At 49.1% G+C, this 13727-nt stretch overlaps 1 protein-coding gene across 1 annotated transcript; it reads right to left on the bottom strand.

Annotated features, from left to right (window-relative positions):
• Positions 1 to 692: 692 nt before the first annotated feature.
• IP6K3 (inositol hexakisphosphate kinase 3) lies at positions 693 to 10101 on the bottom strand. Its single transcript, XM_030473262.1, has 5 exons — positions 9909 to 10101; positions 5374 to 5596; positions 4196 to 4368; positions 3435 to 3610; positions 693 to 2204 (listed from the first exon to the last, which is right to left on the bottom strand). The coding sequence occupies exons 1-5, from the start codon at positions 10099 to 10101 to the stop codon at positions 1734 to 1736; spliced, it is 1236 nt and encodes a 411-aa protein (XP_030329122.1). The 3' UTR covers positions 693 to 1733.
• Positions 10102 to 13727: the final 3626 nt, after the last annotated feature.

The raw sequence follows: 13727 nt of genomic DNA on the forward strand, positions 1-13727 counted from the left end.
GCCTCAGCACCCTCACAGGGAAGAGCTTCTTCCATATATCTAACCTGAATCTCCTTTGTTTAAGTTTTAACTCATTACCCCTTGTCCTACCTCGATTACTGTTTTCTTTCCATGAGCCAAAGCAGGGGTTTTGCTCCACTGACAAGCAAGTCTGGCTGCTGGTGTCATGCTTAGACCCTTCTTCATCCTTCCCCACTCCCGGAGTTTATGTTCCTCTGAGCAAGAGGCTCAGAGCATGTGGATGCTGAGGTGGGTCTGTATAAACCCCATCAGGAAAGCTGTGACCAGCCACAGTTAGCACTGATCACAGCCCACATGCATGCCTGCGAGCCAGGACATTGACAACTCAACCCTTTCGCTGCTGAAGCAGAGTGTTTGTGGGGTTTTATTATAGCCATCTGAGTTTGTGAGCAAGAAACAGGCAACACTGTGAACAACATGCAGTAAATAACAAGGTCTTCCCAGATGGACTTTAGGCCAAGTAAAACGCACAACTGGGCCAAATGACATAAATTTTCCAACTATAAACTGTAGCAATTCATCAGCTGTATGCAATAAAATACAAGTGAAGGGGTGTCCCTTGAGATCTGGTGGTTAAACCTGTGGAGATAACTGCTCAAAACATGCAGCCCTAAAACACAGATCACGTAACTTAAGGATGCTATAGAAGTGAAAGAGAGATGGACAACAAGTGGGAGTTATTTTGACAATTTTATTCATGTTTTACTCATATCCCCACTCCCCAGTAATGGGGTTCTGTAGCGCTGTTCCTTGTGTAAGGATTTCTCTTTCAGGTCTCCCACACCATGCAGGAAGGAATTATGTTTGTTCCATAATAATAAAATCTGTCCACAAAAGCTGTAAACATGATTTTCAGTCTTGCTATTGTCTCCTTCAAACGCACACAATATTTGTGTCAAAGAATTTCTAGGTGACCTTTAACGTCTAGTCCCTGACTCAATCTCACACTTTTTTTTCACTTTTTTAAAGCAAAAATACCTTGATGTGAATGTTTTTTGTGACTGATCGCTGACAGAATCATCACATTCCAGCCCCTGTGGAGCTCCTTGCTTAGAAGGTTCCTGAAACATGCCCTGATAGAATCCCACAGGGATATTAAACCTTTGTGAGGTCCAGTTCTTGGTTGAGGTCCCCAGCTCAGAACCTCTGCAGCATCTCGTAGGTCTGTGTTTCAGCCCCTGGGCTGTAGGGAGAGCACCCGCTGGCCTCACAGCGCTGGGCACATGCAGTGTGAGTGTTGAGGGCTGCTTTTCTTTCCCGTCTGTGGTGAGCAGGAGTCGGAGGTGATGCTGCAACCTGCTCAGACCCGCCAGCTCATTCTAATAGTCTCACTCGAGCCCACGGTATGGCCTCAGCCCGTTTGGCTTCCTGAGTGTAGAGGTGAGCAGGTCCTATTTTATCATTAAGACTCTTTCAAGTAATGCTTTCTTTTGGCTCACAAATAAATCAAGGACAGCAGTAAAACAAGAAGGGAAAATAAATCTTCTGATTGATTGCAGGCAAAACATTCTTTCAGCTCTTTGCTTTTTACGCTTCAGTTCATTCACGGCACCTAGAGCTTTTTGCACTTTCCTAGCAAGCTGTCCGTGCCCTCATTCCAAACGTGCACATGAGGTCCAGCAGCGGTGAGGGTCCCGTACAACTGACCCAACGTGGAACTTCCCAGGGCTATCAGTCACCAGTCAATCCAGGCTATTTCACACAGGAATTTCTCATTTTCCTTCTGAGATATTCTGAAGGATTTTGATGAGATTCTCCAAGCCAAAAATATAGCCGTGGTCTGGCCCATCATAAGTGGTGTGATTGCACTTGGAGCCCTTAAACGTGGTGTGGGCAAAGTCTATCATCCGGACGTCAACTCTGGAGTGATGAGTGCCCTGTGAGGTGGTGCAGTTTGTTTTTTGGAAGTGAAGGTGATTATCCAAGGGTGCCGTGTTCTCCTTGGGCTCCTGCCCGTCATAAATGATGAGAAGTGAGCTGGAGTAGAACCTGTAAGAGCTTTGCTTCCTAATGACAGAGAGCAGAGCTTTCAGCCGCAGGATGATGGGCTCCAGGAGATCCATCCGCAGGTGGTTGCCGTTACACAGGAACTGGCGCAGGGTTTGCCTGAATCCCTCCGGTGAGAGTTTCCTCCCATAATACTTGTCTTTGCAGAGAAAATGGCCAGTGTCTGCTTGGTAAACCTTGAGGAAAGAGAGCAACAGTCCGGATTGAGTTGTTCAGTTTTCCCAAAGCTCTAGATTTTGCCTATATCTAAAAAGCTCAGCCCCAAAGAGAGCAACAGGGCGAGGCTGCTCTGCAGCCTGGCAGTATGTAGTGATGCTGGCAATGCACCCGCAGGCTCCTCACTGAATCCCACCTCCTGTCTTTTCTGGAGATTTAAACTATTCCATTTAAACCACTAGTGCAGATTCTTGTTGCACTGCTATAAATTACCCCTTTGTGAAACCCAAATAGCTCTAAATCAGAGCCGTGTCAGTAGTGATTTATAGCATTTCACTCTGGCTGTGGCAGGAGTTTGCAGCAGTACAGGGATACCCCAGCTTTGTACCTTCCACAGTATGTAATGCCCGGGTAGCAATAATCTTGCTTTCTTAAACACAAAGAGACAAGACGTAGGCAGAAATTTGTATGTGAGGCTCTGGTAACACTGAGTAAGAAGCGAGGCAGTGAATACACAATGAGTTCACACGCCAGTTGTAATTTGAAGGATAATCTGCTCAAGAGAAACATGTCACAGACCAGAAAGGGACATGGGTTTTGACACCGAGTGTTTACCCTGCTATGTATGTGCTTTATAATCACCATCCTCATAATTACCCTTCAGGCACAGCAGAACAGTGCTTTGAAACCTGCTTGAGAAGCACGAGTGAAACAAATGCGTGGTTTGGGTTTCTAGAGGCAGGGTGGTGATTCTGAGCACGAGGAACCGTAACAGCACAAAATAAACCTTGGCTCTTGCAGCAGCGGGAGGCAGCTCTGCCAAGGCAGGAGCAGGGCAATGGGATGTTCTTTTGGTTTTGTTCTTTGTGCAGCAGCCAAGAGAGGAGCATGAGAAGGGAATCTGTTCATGTACAGGCAGATTCTCAGTTGGGGTAAACTGTTTCCAGCTGCTCATACTCGTAGCAGTGTTTCAGGGTGGTGCTTATCCATCTACTGCTTGTGAAGTCTCCAGAAGTCAGAGATGAATGGGGAAAGGGTTACCCTGCGTGTGCCATATTCTGTTCTCTTCCCTAAGCATCCCCTCCTGTTTGAGGACAGCACACACAGCGAGTGGCCAGTTCTCACAGTCTGTATTAGGTGTAGGACAAGAATTAAACTGCTTCACTTTACACTAACAAAGAGTCCCTTTAGGTTCCTAGCTTGGTTTCAAGCCGTGTGTCAGGCAAATACCAAAAGGCCCCAGGTCTTACCTGCATCCCACAGATGCGAACACCCAGAGATGCAGAGGTGCTTTGTTCACACTTCTTGATGTGCCGGGCTTTCTTCTCCTCTGAGGCATCATCACCATGCTGCCGCGTTCCCATCTTTAAGTCCAGGATGCAGGGATAGTTGTATTTTGATACCACGTTTTCAAGCAATAGAAACTCTGAGCATGAGTTAAGGGAAACCAAATACTTTTAAATTCTAATTGAAAGAGGTTTTAAATCAGAGCAACTGCTGACGCTCTCCATAACAGCTCACAACTGTAATGAGACTTCCTGAGCCAATTTTACCAACATGTCGTTGCTATAGGCCCCTTGCTGCCAATTTTAGTTAATTTACTGTAGTACAGTCCTACCAATTAAAGCACCAATAGCTCCATTCTCTAGTGACACGATAGCCCTGGGCTGTCAATCTGACACCTTGCCTCAGCGCTGTGCTCACTCCTGTGGGTGTGGGGGGAGTTGTTAAACTCTATTACTCACATGACTGGTGGGTAATGAAGTGTAATAGGAAAATCAAAGGTGAGACAGCTGCTAATTCTTATATAGTTGTGTTTTTAAATGTACGCCAAGGGGATCCTTCACTTATGCTGAATACCCTTTATGGGAAGTGGGTTTTTTTTACTCACAGCAACTTCCAGTAACTATATTCTGTATTTTCGCAGAGACTGGGCCGAGGAGGGATGCATACCCTTGATAAAACATATCTTGTTGCCTCCATGCTGGAGGGGAGAGAGGAAAAAGGATACGATGCAGTTTGTTCTCGTTGTGCTTGGAGGACATGCGGTTCAGGTGCTGCCGGTGACAGTGCAGTCCCCAGGGGTTGTAGCTCTTTCTTTCTGGCTGGTTTCCATTTGCATCTTCCAAAAGCGAATCTGTGCGGTACTGAAGGTCTGTCCTCAATAGCCTCTTCCCTGGGCAGCTAGACAAAACACACAAAAGAACACATTGGGTTTGTAAGCTCCAGAAGGGAATATTTCCTCCCTTCCTCTTTTGTAGAGCATCAAACTTGATAAGGTGAATTTTCAGGGACTCTCAAAGGAAACATATTGATCATGTCCAACCTGCAGACATCCTTTGTTACTCCGTAAAAGTAATTTTCAGAAATCCAGCTATTGCTAGGTGCCAGTATTTTCTTTCATTATAATTTCAAAGTGTGCTTGGCTCCTGTGAACAGCACCATGCATAGCACCGATCACCAGGGATCTCTATTTATCTCCCTAATGGGCACTACACAGGCAAGGTGTCCCACACTAGGAATCATTCCCAGTTTAGAGGGTCTGGCTTTGAGGAGGGCAGGGAGGGAGCAATGAAGAGATTTGTTCTCCCTGGAGGGTCATTCCTTGGTCTCGTCATCCAAAACTCATCACACTGAGGGCAGGGGTTTCACGGTAGCAATATTGCACCCTTCAGACAGAGCTGACCCAGGTCTTTTCTGAACCTGTTTGGGATGAAAGATGCCTTGCAGAAAGCCTGTGCAAGCGGCATGCTTGCAGGCACCATGATGCCTTTCAGAGATGGCTTTCCCCTGGAATGAGGGCAGGACTGAACCATCCTTGAGTGTGCCGTTGCTGTGTGGCTGTGACCAGCAGAAGGGTGTTATTTGCTGCGTGTTTGCTGGCTCTTCTCCTGGGGCCCTTCCTCCTTTTGGAGCACGCTGTGCTCCGAGGAAACAGGTTTAAAGCAGAGTTTGAGGCACATATTTGAGCAACAGCATCTCAGCAATAGCCACACCTGCCCCGCTCTATCCACAAGCAGGGGAGAGAGGAGCCATGAAGCCACTAGACTGGGCTTTGCTTTTCTTCGCCTTAGCTGTGCATCGCTTTTGCTCACTTTGCCTTAAAGCAGGAGTTGTGCCACCAAAACCACCCCAGGCAAGGCCTAGAGGAGGTTTGCAGGGAGCATCCCAGCCATGTCAGACCCTCACCTGTCTTTGAAGGTCTTGGTGACCTGTGTGTGGCTCCACGTGCTGAAGGCGTGCTCGCTGCCCGTGCCGGTGCTCGCAGCCCACTTGCATTTGTGCCATATCGTCACCGCAGGCTCACTGGTGGCATTGTCCACGCGGCCACAGGTCCCCGTCTGCAGGCTGGGGCTGGCGATGAGCATCACGTTCCCAAGGCTGTCCTTCTTGAGGTGCACGGAGACAGTGCCTGGACAAAAAGGGGGAAAACAAACAGGAATGAGTTAACCCAGGGGTTACCATACAGGCTTGGCCACCATCTGCACCAGCCCCAGGGGTCCAGCCTTCCTGAGAGGGCTGGCATGTAATAGGATGTATTTTAGTGGCCTCTCACACTGATCCCACTGTGATTTGAGGCCCAACAAACACCATTAGTCCGAGACCCTGGAAAACAGCCACAGGCTTTTCTAATGTTCCCTCCTCTCAAGGCTTGGCTTGAAACCTGTCTTGTCTGAACATCATGTTCTTTTATCCTCCATCCCTCCAGGCTCTGCTATGCCACAAGTGACCCAGCAAAGACCCTCTGTTGGACCAGGAGCTCCTGGCTTATTTATGACAAGGGATTTAGGTCTCACTATTTAAGACAGGGCAAAGCTGGAAATGCTTTTCATTGGCAGGTAGCAAAGGGAGGGTAGGGGAGAAGGACTTTTCCAAAGACAAATACTGTGCCAACTGCTTCCTTTAATTGGAGAGCCCCCAGGAGCAAGAGCAGATGCATGTGCCTGGGCTGGCAGCACTGCCTGCATACGTGATGCCCGTACATTGTCATGGTAGTGTCCTTCCCCAAGCACCAAGGACCAGCACCCCAACAGCCAATGACGGGGACCAAACCCCTACATGCCTGATGTTCGTTCATGCACGAGGGGAACATGACGTGACTGGGGATTACTACTTTCCATCCTAATTGCTTAAAACACCACAGTGTATTTTAGCAGTGTAATTTTCCCTGACTCTAACAGGAATCTCAGGGCTCAAATGCCATCCAGCATATTTAGCACAGCCCTGGCATGGGTACAGCTCCACATCTCAGATGACAGAGCAGGAATGGCCATGGCTTGTACCAGGCGCTCTGACCTTTCTGGGAAAGGCTGATAACAGCAGCCCCGCTCCTGCTGCTCCTCTGCCAGGGCCGTCTGAGCCTCTCAAGGCAGCAGAGGCACTTTTAGAGCAGCCCTTTGGGGCTCAGGGGGATGCCAGCTCATGAGTCGTACCCTGCTGCTTTCAAGTCTGGCTGCAGGAAGGCTGATCCAAAAGAGGACAGTCAAGGCAGTTGGACCAGCAAAGCTCATCACTGGAAAGAGCCCCCTTAGCAACTCATGGAGCTGGGTTTTATCCAGCTGTCCCCAGGGTATCCTCGCTTGGTCTGCCAGGCACTGCAGGGAGATGTGTTCCAGCAGCTGAGCAAACACAGAAGCTCTGTTCTCCCGAGCTAAGTTGCTGAAGCAAATAAATATGCAAACTCCCTTCGCCCCATTCAAAGTGAGATTATAGTATGCAAACACAGGCAGAAGGGTTTGCCCTCTGCTGCTTTCAGCCATCAACACTGTTAGACTCGGGGTGCCCATCCCTACCTGGTCCTGCACCCCATAACCCTGCAGCTCTTGCTATATTAGGATGCTCATGCCCTCCATACAGCCTCTCTGCTTAGGTACCACAACCGTTTCAGTTCCCTTTTGCCCTAAAATCTGCATTAATCTGAACGTGTGCCATGGCAGGCTTGGTTATATTGGCTAATTTTACACTGAAATGAGGGAGGAATATCCACAGGCTGCTCTGCCAAGGGAACTGGGGGGCTGGAAACCTTAACTAGGGGGTAAATCATATTTCGGCTGTATCAGTCCATTGCTCATGGTGATGGTGAGCACCAGGAGCTCTGTCTTCCTTTTATCGACTTGACCTTCTACTGAGTCCCATTCGTAAAAGATCCATATTGCAGATAACTGAGAGCAAGTGAAATTCCTACCAGCTCAGATGCCTGCTTTGGATTTCCAAGGGAGGTAGGCTCTTAAATCAATGCGAGGCAAATAAAGCCCTCAATTTCAAATCTAGTGCTGTATCTCAGCTACGGCGCGATAGCAGCCTGGAACCTTAACAACTGTCCCAGTTACAGACCTGCAAGTCAATGGAGCTGTGCTGATTTACATAGTGCTGACAATCTGGCCCTAAAAAACATTATATGTAGCATGAAACCAAGAGTTCTGAAGTATATTACGTTAATATGAAAATTAATGGGGAGATTTTCAAAGGCGAGCGTGAGCAGTTCAATGGCAAGGAAATGGGATCCTCTCCCTCCTTCCAGCCGAACAGTCTGTCTTCAAATACCTGTGTCTCAGTCTGAAAAATACTTTTGTTTCTTGGTGTGCTTCCATGCGGGGTTTGCATATGTCCTGCAAGTGACCTATGAGTGCAAACCAAACCTGTAACACATGGCTACCAACCTTCTCTTCTACTGCAATGAGAAAACACGTATCTGGAAGGAAAGGTGTATTTAGTACTTGTCTTTACTGGCCTTTTCGTGTCACCAGAACCCCAGCCCCACTCCTGTCCACCCCCAGCAAGGCACCCAGTGGGTATTCATGGGTGCTGTCACCATGCCCACGGCATCCAAGGGATCCTCAAGAGCATGTTGCTGTATAGCTCTACCCGCACTGATTTGTTCTTTGAATGTACAAGTGCATTTACTTACTGCCACATGCAGCAGGAACCCGAGCAGAACTGGCTTGAAAACAAGTCCAGCATCCCCCTGCAAGCTCAGCTTGGGGCAGGCAGAGCTTCAAAGGGTCTGGTGGGGGGAAAAGCTGGTCCCAAGGTCACCAACGTGCCTGAAGCAGTTAAGCAAGCAGTAGACATTCTTTAAGCAGCTGTCTCGGTGTTAGATTTGAATGGTGACATTTGATCAACACTGCACATAATGTCAGCATTACATAATGGTCCCAGCCCTGCAGCCTAAGAATAGAGATGAGGAACATGGACACATGTGAAGAGGTGATGAAGACCTCAGGATTGTTCCCCCTGATGCTCCTTTCCCCCGTCACCGCCTCTCTATTTTGCCTGGCATTCAGGCCAAGACAGTTATAAGCAGAAAAGAAGAAAACAAAGCATGTGCCCAATGTCAAATTGGAGAGGAAGTGCTATTTAATTACCCCTCATCACAAAACTCACTGGGACTTGCAACAGAAGAGAAAAAGAAGACAGAGGTATTAATAGCCAGGCCACCTGAACTGGTAAGCTGGGACTGCTGAACATCTTTATTAGAGAGACAGAGCAGGGCCCAGCTCTGCAGAACAGAACCCTGCCCTTGCTAAAGAAAATTGCTTAGAGGAAGACTTGTTTTCTTAAGCATCTTTTTAATGTTGTCCCATAAATCTGCGAAGGCCCCAGACTTTGTGGGAAAGGGAGAGATTGAATTGGAAGTGCATCAAAAGCGCAGCTGATGCTCGGAGCTCTTTTCTGCAACGCTGAAGGACCAAAAGATATATTTTAAGTTTTTACGTGTCAGCTGAGCTTCTCACAAAAATCCAGGGTCAGGAGCTTTATGAGCAGCAACAATAAAAGCAGAAATAGTGAGGGAACAAGACAGGGAGGGAGGAGGACGTCTCCACAGACAGCAAGTGCTGCTTCTCAGTAGCCAAGCTGAGAAATTCAGCTGGGAAAGTGGTGCAAGGCAAGGAGAGACACGGGTAGGGGAGGTGTTTGAAGAGGACCCCAGGAAGTGATGGGGGCACCAAGCCCAGGAGGCTCTTCCCTGTCCTGGGAAGGTCTCGCTTGTGGCAGGACAAGCACCTGGATCTGATTTTTGAGAAATGAAGTGGTCTATACCTCTGGTTTACCCAGGGGATGCTAATTTAAAGCCCTACTGAACAGAGCACATAATGTGTCAGCTCCTGGAATGTGTTTTGTGCAAGACTCTCCTAGTCCCTGTTTTCCTGCACCTATTCAGTGCCACCATTCACATACCATCACACCAGCTTATCGGGGCCATGACGTGCAAAATCCTCAAAGCAAACACTGTTGTGAAACCCCATCCTGTTCCTGCCCCTTGTTCTGTGTTCACCCTCTCTGACTTGCTCCTGCACTGCCCAGGCTCTTGGCTTCCCAGGAGGGGATCATGTTCATGCTTTCAGCATCCACCTTTTCACACCAGTCCCCCTAAAGACAGACCAATTTCAGCCCGACTTGACATAACAGGAGTCCCCTGTGTTACCAAGGCTGACCACGGCAGCAACGGGATGGGCTGGGGGGGGATCTCCATCACCCAGCACACAACCCTTAGACATCAGAGATTCCCGTCCCCCCCAAGTCACAGAGACCCAGGAAACCCTTCCAGTCTCACAGACCTGCCCCTGTGCACACTTCCATGCAGGAAGCATCCTTGCTCAGCAAGTCCTCCACAAGTGATGGGGCTCCACAGCTCAGACTGAGCCAGCTGGTGCCACCAGCCCCTTATCCCAGTGTCAAGACTAATCCCAGTGAGGATGCTGCCAGCTCCCATCTCCCCTTACCTTTGTACTGGGGCGTGAACTGCCTCATGGCCAAGGGCAGCGACTCGTAGAAGCTCAGCTCCTGCGAGACCAAGGGCTTGCAGACCGTGTGCTCGTCGTACTTCATCATGCTCATGTGGCCGCCGACCTGATGGACGAAGGGCTCCAGGAGCACAGTGCTGCTGCTCTCACAGGGGGGGCTCTGCCCCACCATGGTGCTGGCTGAAGGGCGGCAGGGGGCTGGAACCAAAGAGGGGTCGGGAGCCGGGTCTGGGACACACAGCACTGGGACACTTCACTCCCACTCCAGGTTCTCACCGACGGTGTCTGCAAAACAGGGGATGAGGGAGCATGAGGAAGGGGACAAGCCACCACGAAGCCTCTGTCCATGGAGCTGAGGCCAGGCTCGTGCTGCCCACTGCAGCCTGTGCTGTGTTGGGGGCACAGCCGGGGGGGGGGTGAGGGCTTTAGGTGCTCAGGGGCTGGCAGGGAGCCCCAGCCTGAAAGTCCAGAAAAGATCTGATTTAGATCTCCTGGGAGGAAAAGAGACAGAGGGGAATGACAAGAAGAGCTATCAAGTTAATGAGGTGGCCTTGTCAAAGCAGCTGGACCAGGGCATTCCTTGGACTGGTAATGTCAGGTTATTAATATGCTGTATTAATGACACCCCTTGCTGTGAAACAGCCCCAGTTCGCCTTACAAGATGGTGTTAATGATGGTCTCAGTCTTTTCCAAGCTAGGACATTCCTTGCAAAGGAGGTTTATTAATATAGCCTCTGCAAGCCCACGTCCTTGGGCAGTCTCTTGCATCTTAACACTGCTGGTGAGGTTAGCAACATTTTCTGCACCTTCTAAAGAAACCTCAGTTTGGGACATTCCCTGCCATTTAACACCAGTGCATTAGCAGGAGCGTTTTCTGCACCCTGCTAATATGTGAGGTTGTGTCAAACCAGCACCAAGACGTTCGCACCCAAGCGCTGGCTCCCCCGGGCTCTCCAGCCCTGCTCTCAGCTATAGCCCAAAGGAGCATCCAGCAATTGCTCCATTCCTGCTTCCAGCCCCCGGGAGAAATTCCTCCTTGATTTTGACAGCAACGAGTCCTGGCTCTAAACCAGTCAGGTAGGAAAAGCATGTACCAAATCTGTGCCAAACTGCCCCAGCGCCAGCACCCTGGTTTCACTTGCAGGCACCCAGCAACACCAACTCCTTCACTTTATGCTTTGCAGGGAGCCCATGGATGGCTCTTGCTCTGGTGGACATCAGGCAGGAGAAGCCCATAGCCACTGAAGAAGATAACAAGGCAGCTGAGCTAATATTGACACTGGAGAAGCAGACTGGCTTCATACCATCGAGGCAATAAAATCAGAGGAAGACACTCCAGACCCCAAACTAAAGGGGACTGGTAAAAAACCCTTATAAAATCATCCTTCTGAGGATGTCCGTGTTTCTGCAGCCCTCAAAAAGGGGGGCGCAGAGCCCCAGTTTGCCTGTTGGGGAGCTTTGCATCCTATTTTTGCCGGCAAAAACCCAGTGCAGTAGATAATAACGTCTCTGTAAGATCCATTTCTGTGGAGCAAAGCCTCCAGGCTGTGTTGCTGGGTGAGCAACACCAGCTCTGCCAACTCCAAGCCCTTCTGGGGCCAGGGCAGCGCATTCACCCTCCCCTAACCAGAAGGCACCAAACAGCAGTGGGTAATGGCACCTCCCTGCTCACCCTAGGAATAACCCTGGTGTTTCCCACCACCAGGCTGATCCCAGATCCCTGTGGGCATGGGGAGCTCAGCCTTTCCTCTTAGAGCACAGCCTGGAGGTTTATCCATTGCCATGCAGCCTATTCCTCCTCCTGCAACAAAGAGCCAAAGCTCTGCTGCTTCAATATCCCCTTCACACACAATTAAAGCACTGAGCACACAAGCATCCAGCGCTGGGCCCTGCTTTGTTTCCACCTGGAGGAGTGGGATGAAGTGGGTTGAAGGCACAGAAGGGGAGGAAGAAACCCTCCTACCTTCAAACCACACAGAGCAGCTCCTTTACCTTCCCCCAAGGTGGTCTTTTATTCCACTTCTCCCCCCCATTTTTCTATTCTTTCATCACCAAACACGTTGGAGAGGAATTGCTACTCCACAATTACCAGCCTGGATGGGAAGAAAGCCTGGCCACTTAGATGAGTGCTTTTGAGCTGGGGAAGAAAGCACTTCAGAGCCTTGCTGGAAGTTAATAAAAGCATTTAGAGCATTCGGAGAAGTTGTGGCAACTTTTAAAGAGGATTTCTCCCTTGAAAGCTGCAGCTTTGTTGTGCTTTGGGTGGTTTTTCCCCCTCCTTAAAAAGAGGGAGAAAAGCAAAAAGCAAGAGGATTTGTTGTAACACCTCTTTGGAGTGCTACAAGATGCAATCCAGTATTTATTACACCAGAGACAGACCAAGGCTGAAACTCAGCTGACATCACACACAACTCTGGCAACCTTGGCAGAGAGGTGGGCTTAAAACCCCACAGTTTGATGTGGCTTTTACTGTTTTCTTTTAAGCAAAACTCGGAGCAACTACTGTTTGCAGTAAGAAAAAGGCGCTCTTTACGTTTAGTTCTTGTTCCAAAGCAGCTCGTCCGCTCAGAGCATATAAATGTTACTGCAAACGCTTGCCGAGCTGCTCTGAGCTCCTCCGAAACAAGACACCCTGAAATAAATCTCTTCTGCCGGCTCAAGTTATCGCGGGTGCCAAAGGATATTTACACCGCTAAAAATACACAGAATTACAAATAAATCTGAATCCTCACAAATAAAACCAGAAACCCTGAATATTTCCCCCTAGCTAAAATAAATAAAAGCAAAACCAAAAAGCAACCCAGGGCACTGCAGATGCAGAGAAGTCAGAAAATACTGGGGAAGGAGAATATGTCTCTGTACAGAGAAAACCTGAGATACCTCAACAGGCATCTCTGTGGTCACTGTCAGAGAGCACGGCTTCCCTTCCAGTGCGTCACAGGCCTGAGCCCAACCTGCATCACCAACGATGGTGTGTGAAGAGCTGGGATCCTCTTAGCAGGAATTCTTCTGGATATTAAAAAGCAAAATCACTTTAAAACCAAGCGCTCTGTGAGCACAGGACCATGTTCTTGGTCTTATATGTTGTGGTCAGCACCTTCCCCCTGGGGACCTGGCTCTCTGGAGCATCCCAAGGGACCCTGCTGTGAAGTTGGATCTCAAGTTGGTTGCTAATTATTCTTTGTATTCCATTAAAAGGCAAGAAAAGCACATAGCTGCTAATCTGAAGAGCTCTGTATGTCCATAGCTCTTGGTACTGGAGCTGACCTGGAATCACACCCAGCTCCTGCACCAAGCACCAGCCCAGCCCAAGAGCAGGGTGCGGGTGTCCTTTGCAAAGCCAAAGCCCAATTGCTCGTTTCCCTTAAATCTTTCACCTTGTCCCTCCAAATTCCTTGGCCATAAGGAAAATCCTTCTGGTTCCAGCTCAGCGCCCATCCCCACCGCGCTCAAGGCAGACCTGGGCTGATTGCACGGGCACGCAAACACGCTGCAACCTTTAATGAACCTTCAAACCTGCCTTTTCCTGCTCTTCCCATGGCTACAGCCAAAGTCAGAAATAGTTGCAGGGCAGCACCATGCTGGGAGCAGAAAGCTCAGCTCTCAGCAAGGAACCCAGCACCAACCATCCTGCCATAAATCCTTGCAGATTCCCCTCAGATCTTTTATCTTACATTTCCTTTCCTGAAACAAGATGATGTTCATAAAGTTGATGTCTGGTCCCCAGATCCCTCATGAAGAAGCAGCAAAGCTGCTGCACTGAAGGATTTATTTGGCTGCTTTGTGGGAAGCAGCAGG

The sequence above is a fragment of the Strigops habroptila genome, chromosome 18 (assembly GCF_004027225.2).
Source record: "Strigops habroptila isolate Jane chromosome 18, bStrHab1.2.pri, whole genome shotgun sequence".
Taxonomy (NCBI): domain Eukaryota; kingdom Metazoa; phylum Chordata; class Aves; order Psittaciformes; family Psittacidae; genus Strigops; species Strigops habroptila.

Bases quoted from the DNA above. Each gene is read 5' to 3' on its own strand.
- IP6K3 (XM_030473262.1), bottom strand. From the start codon at position 10,101: ATGGTGGGGCAGAGCCCCCCCTGTGAGAGCAGCAGCACTGTGCTCCTG. The intron at 5,597-9,908 runs GTAAGGGGAGAT...CTTTTTGTCCAG, and splicing joins GTTCACGCCCCAGTACAAAG to GCACTGTCTCCGTGCACCTC. The intron at 3,611-4,195 runs GTATCCTTTTTC...ACTCATGCTCAG, and splicing joins CAACGAGAACAAACTGCATC to AGTTTCTATTGCTTGAAAAC.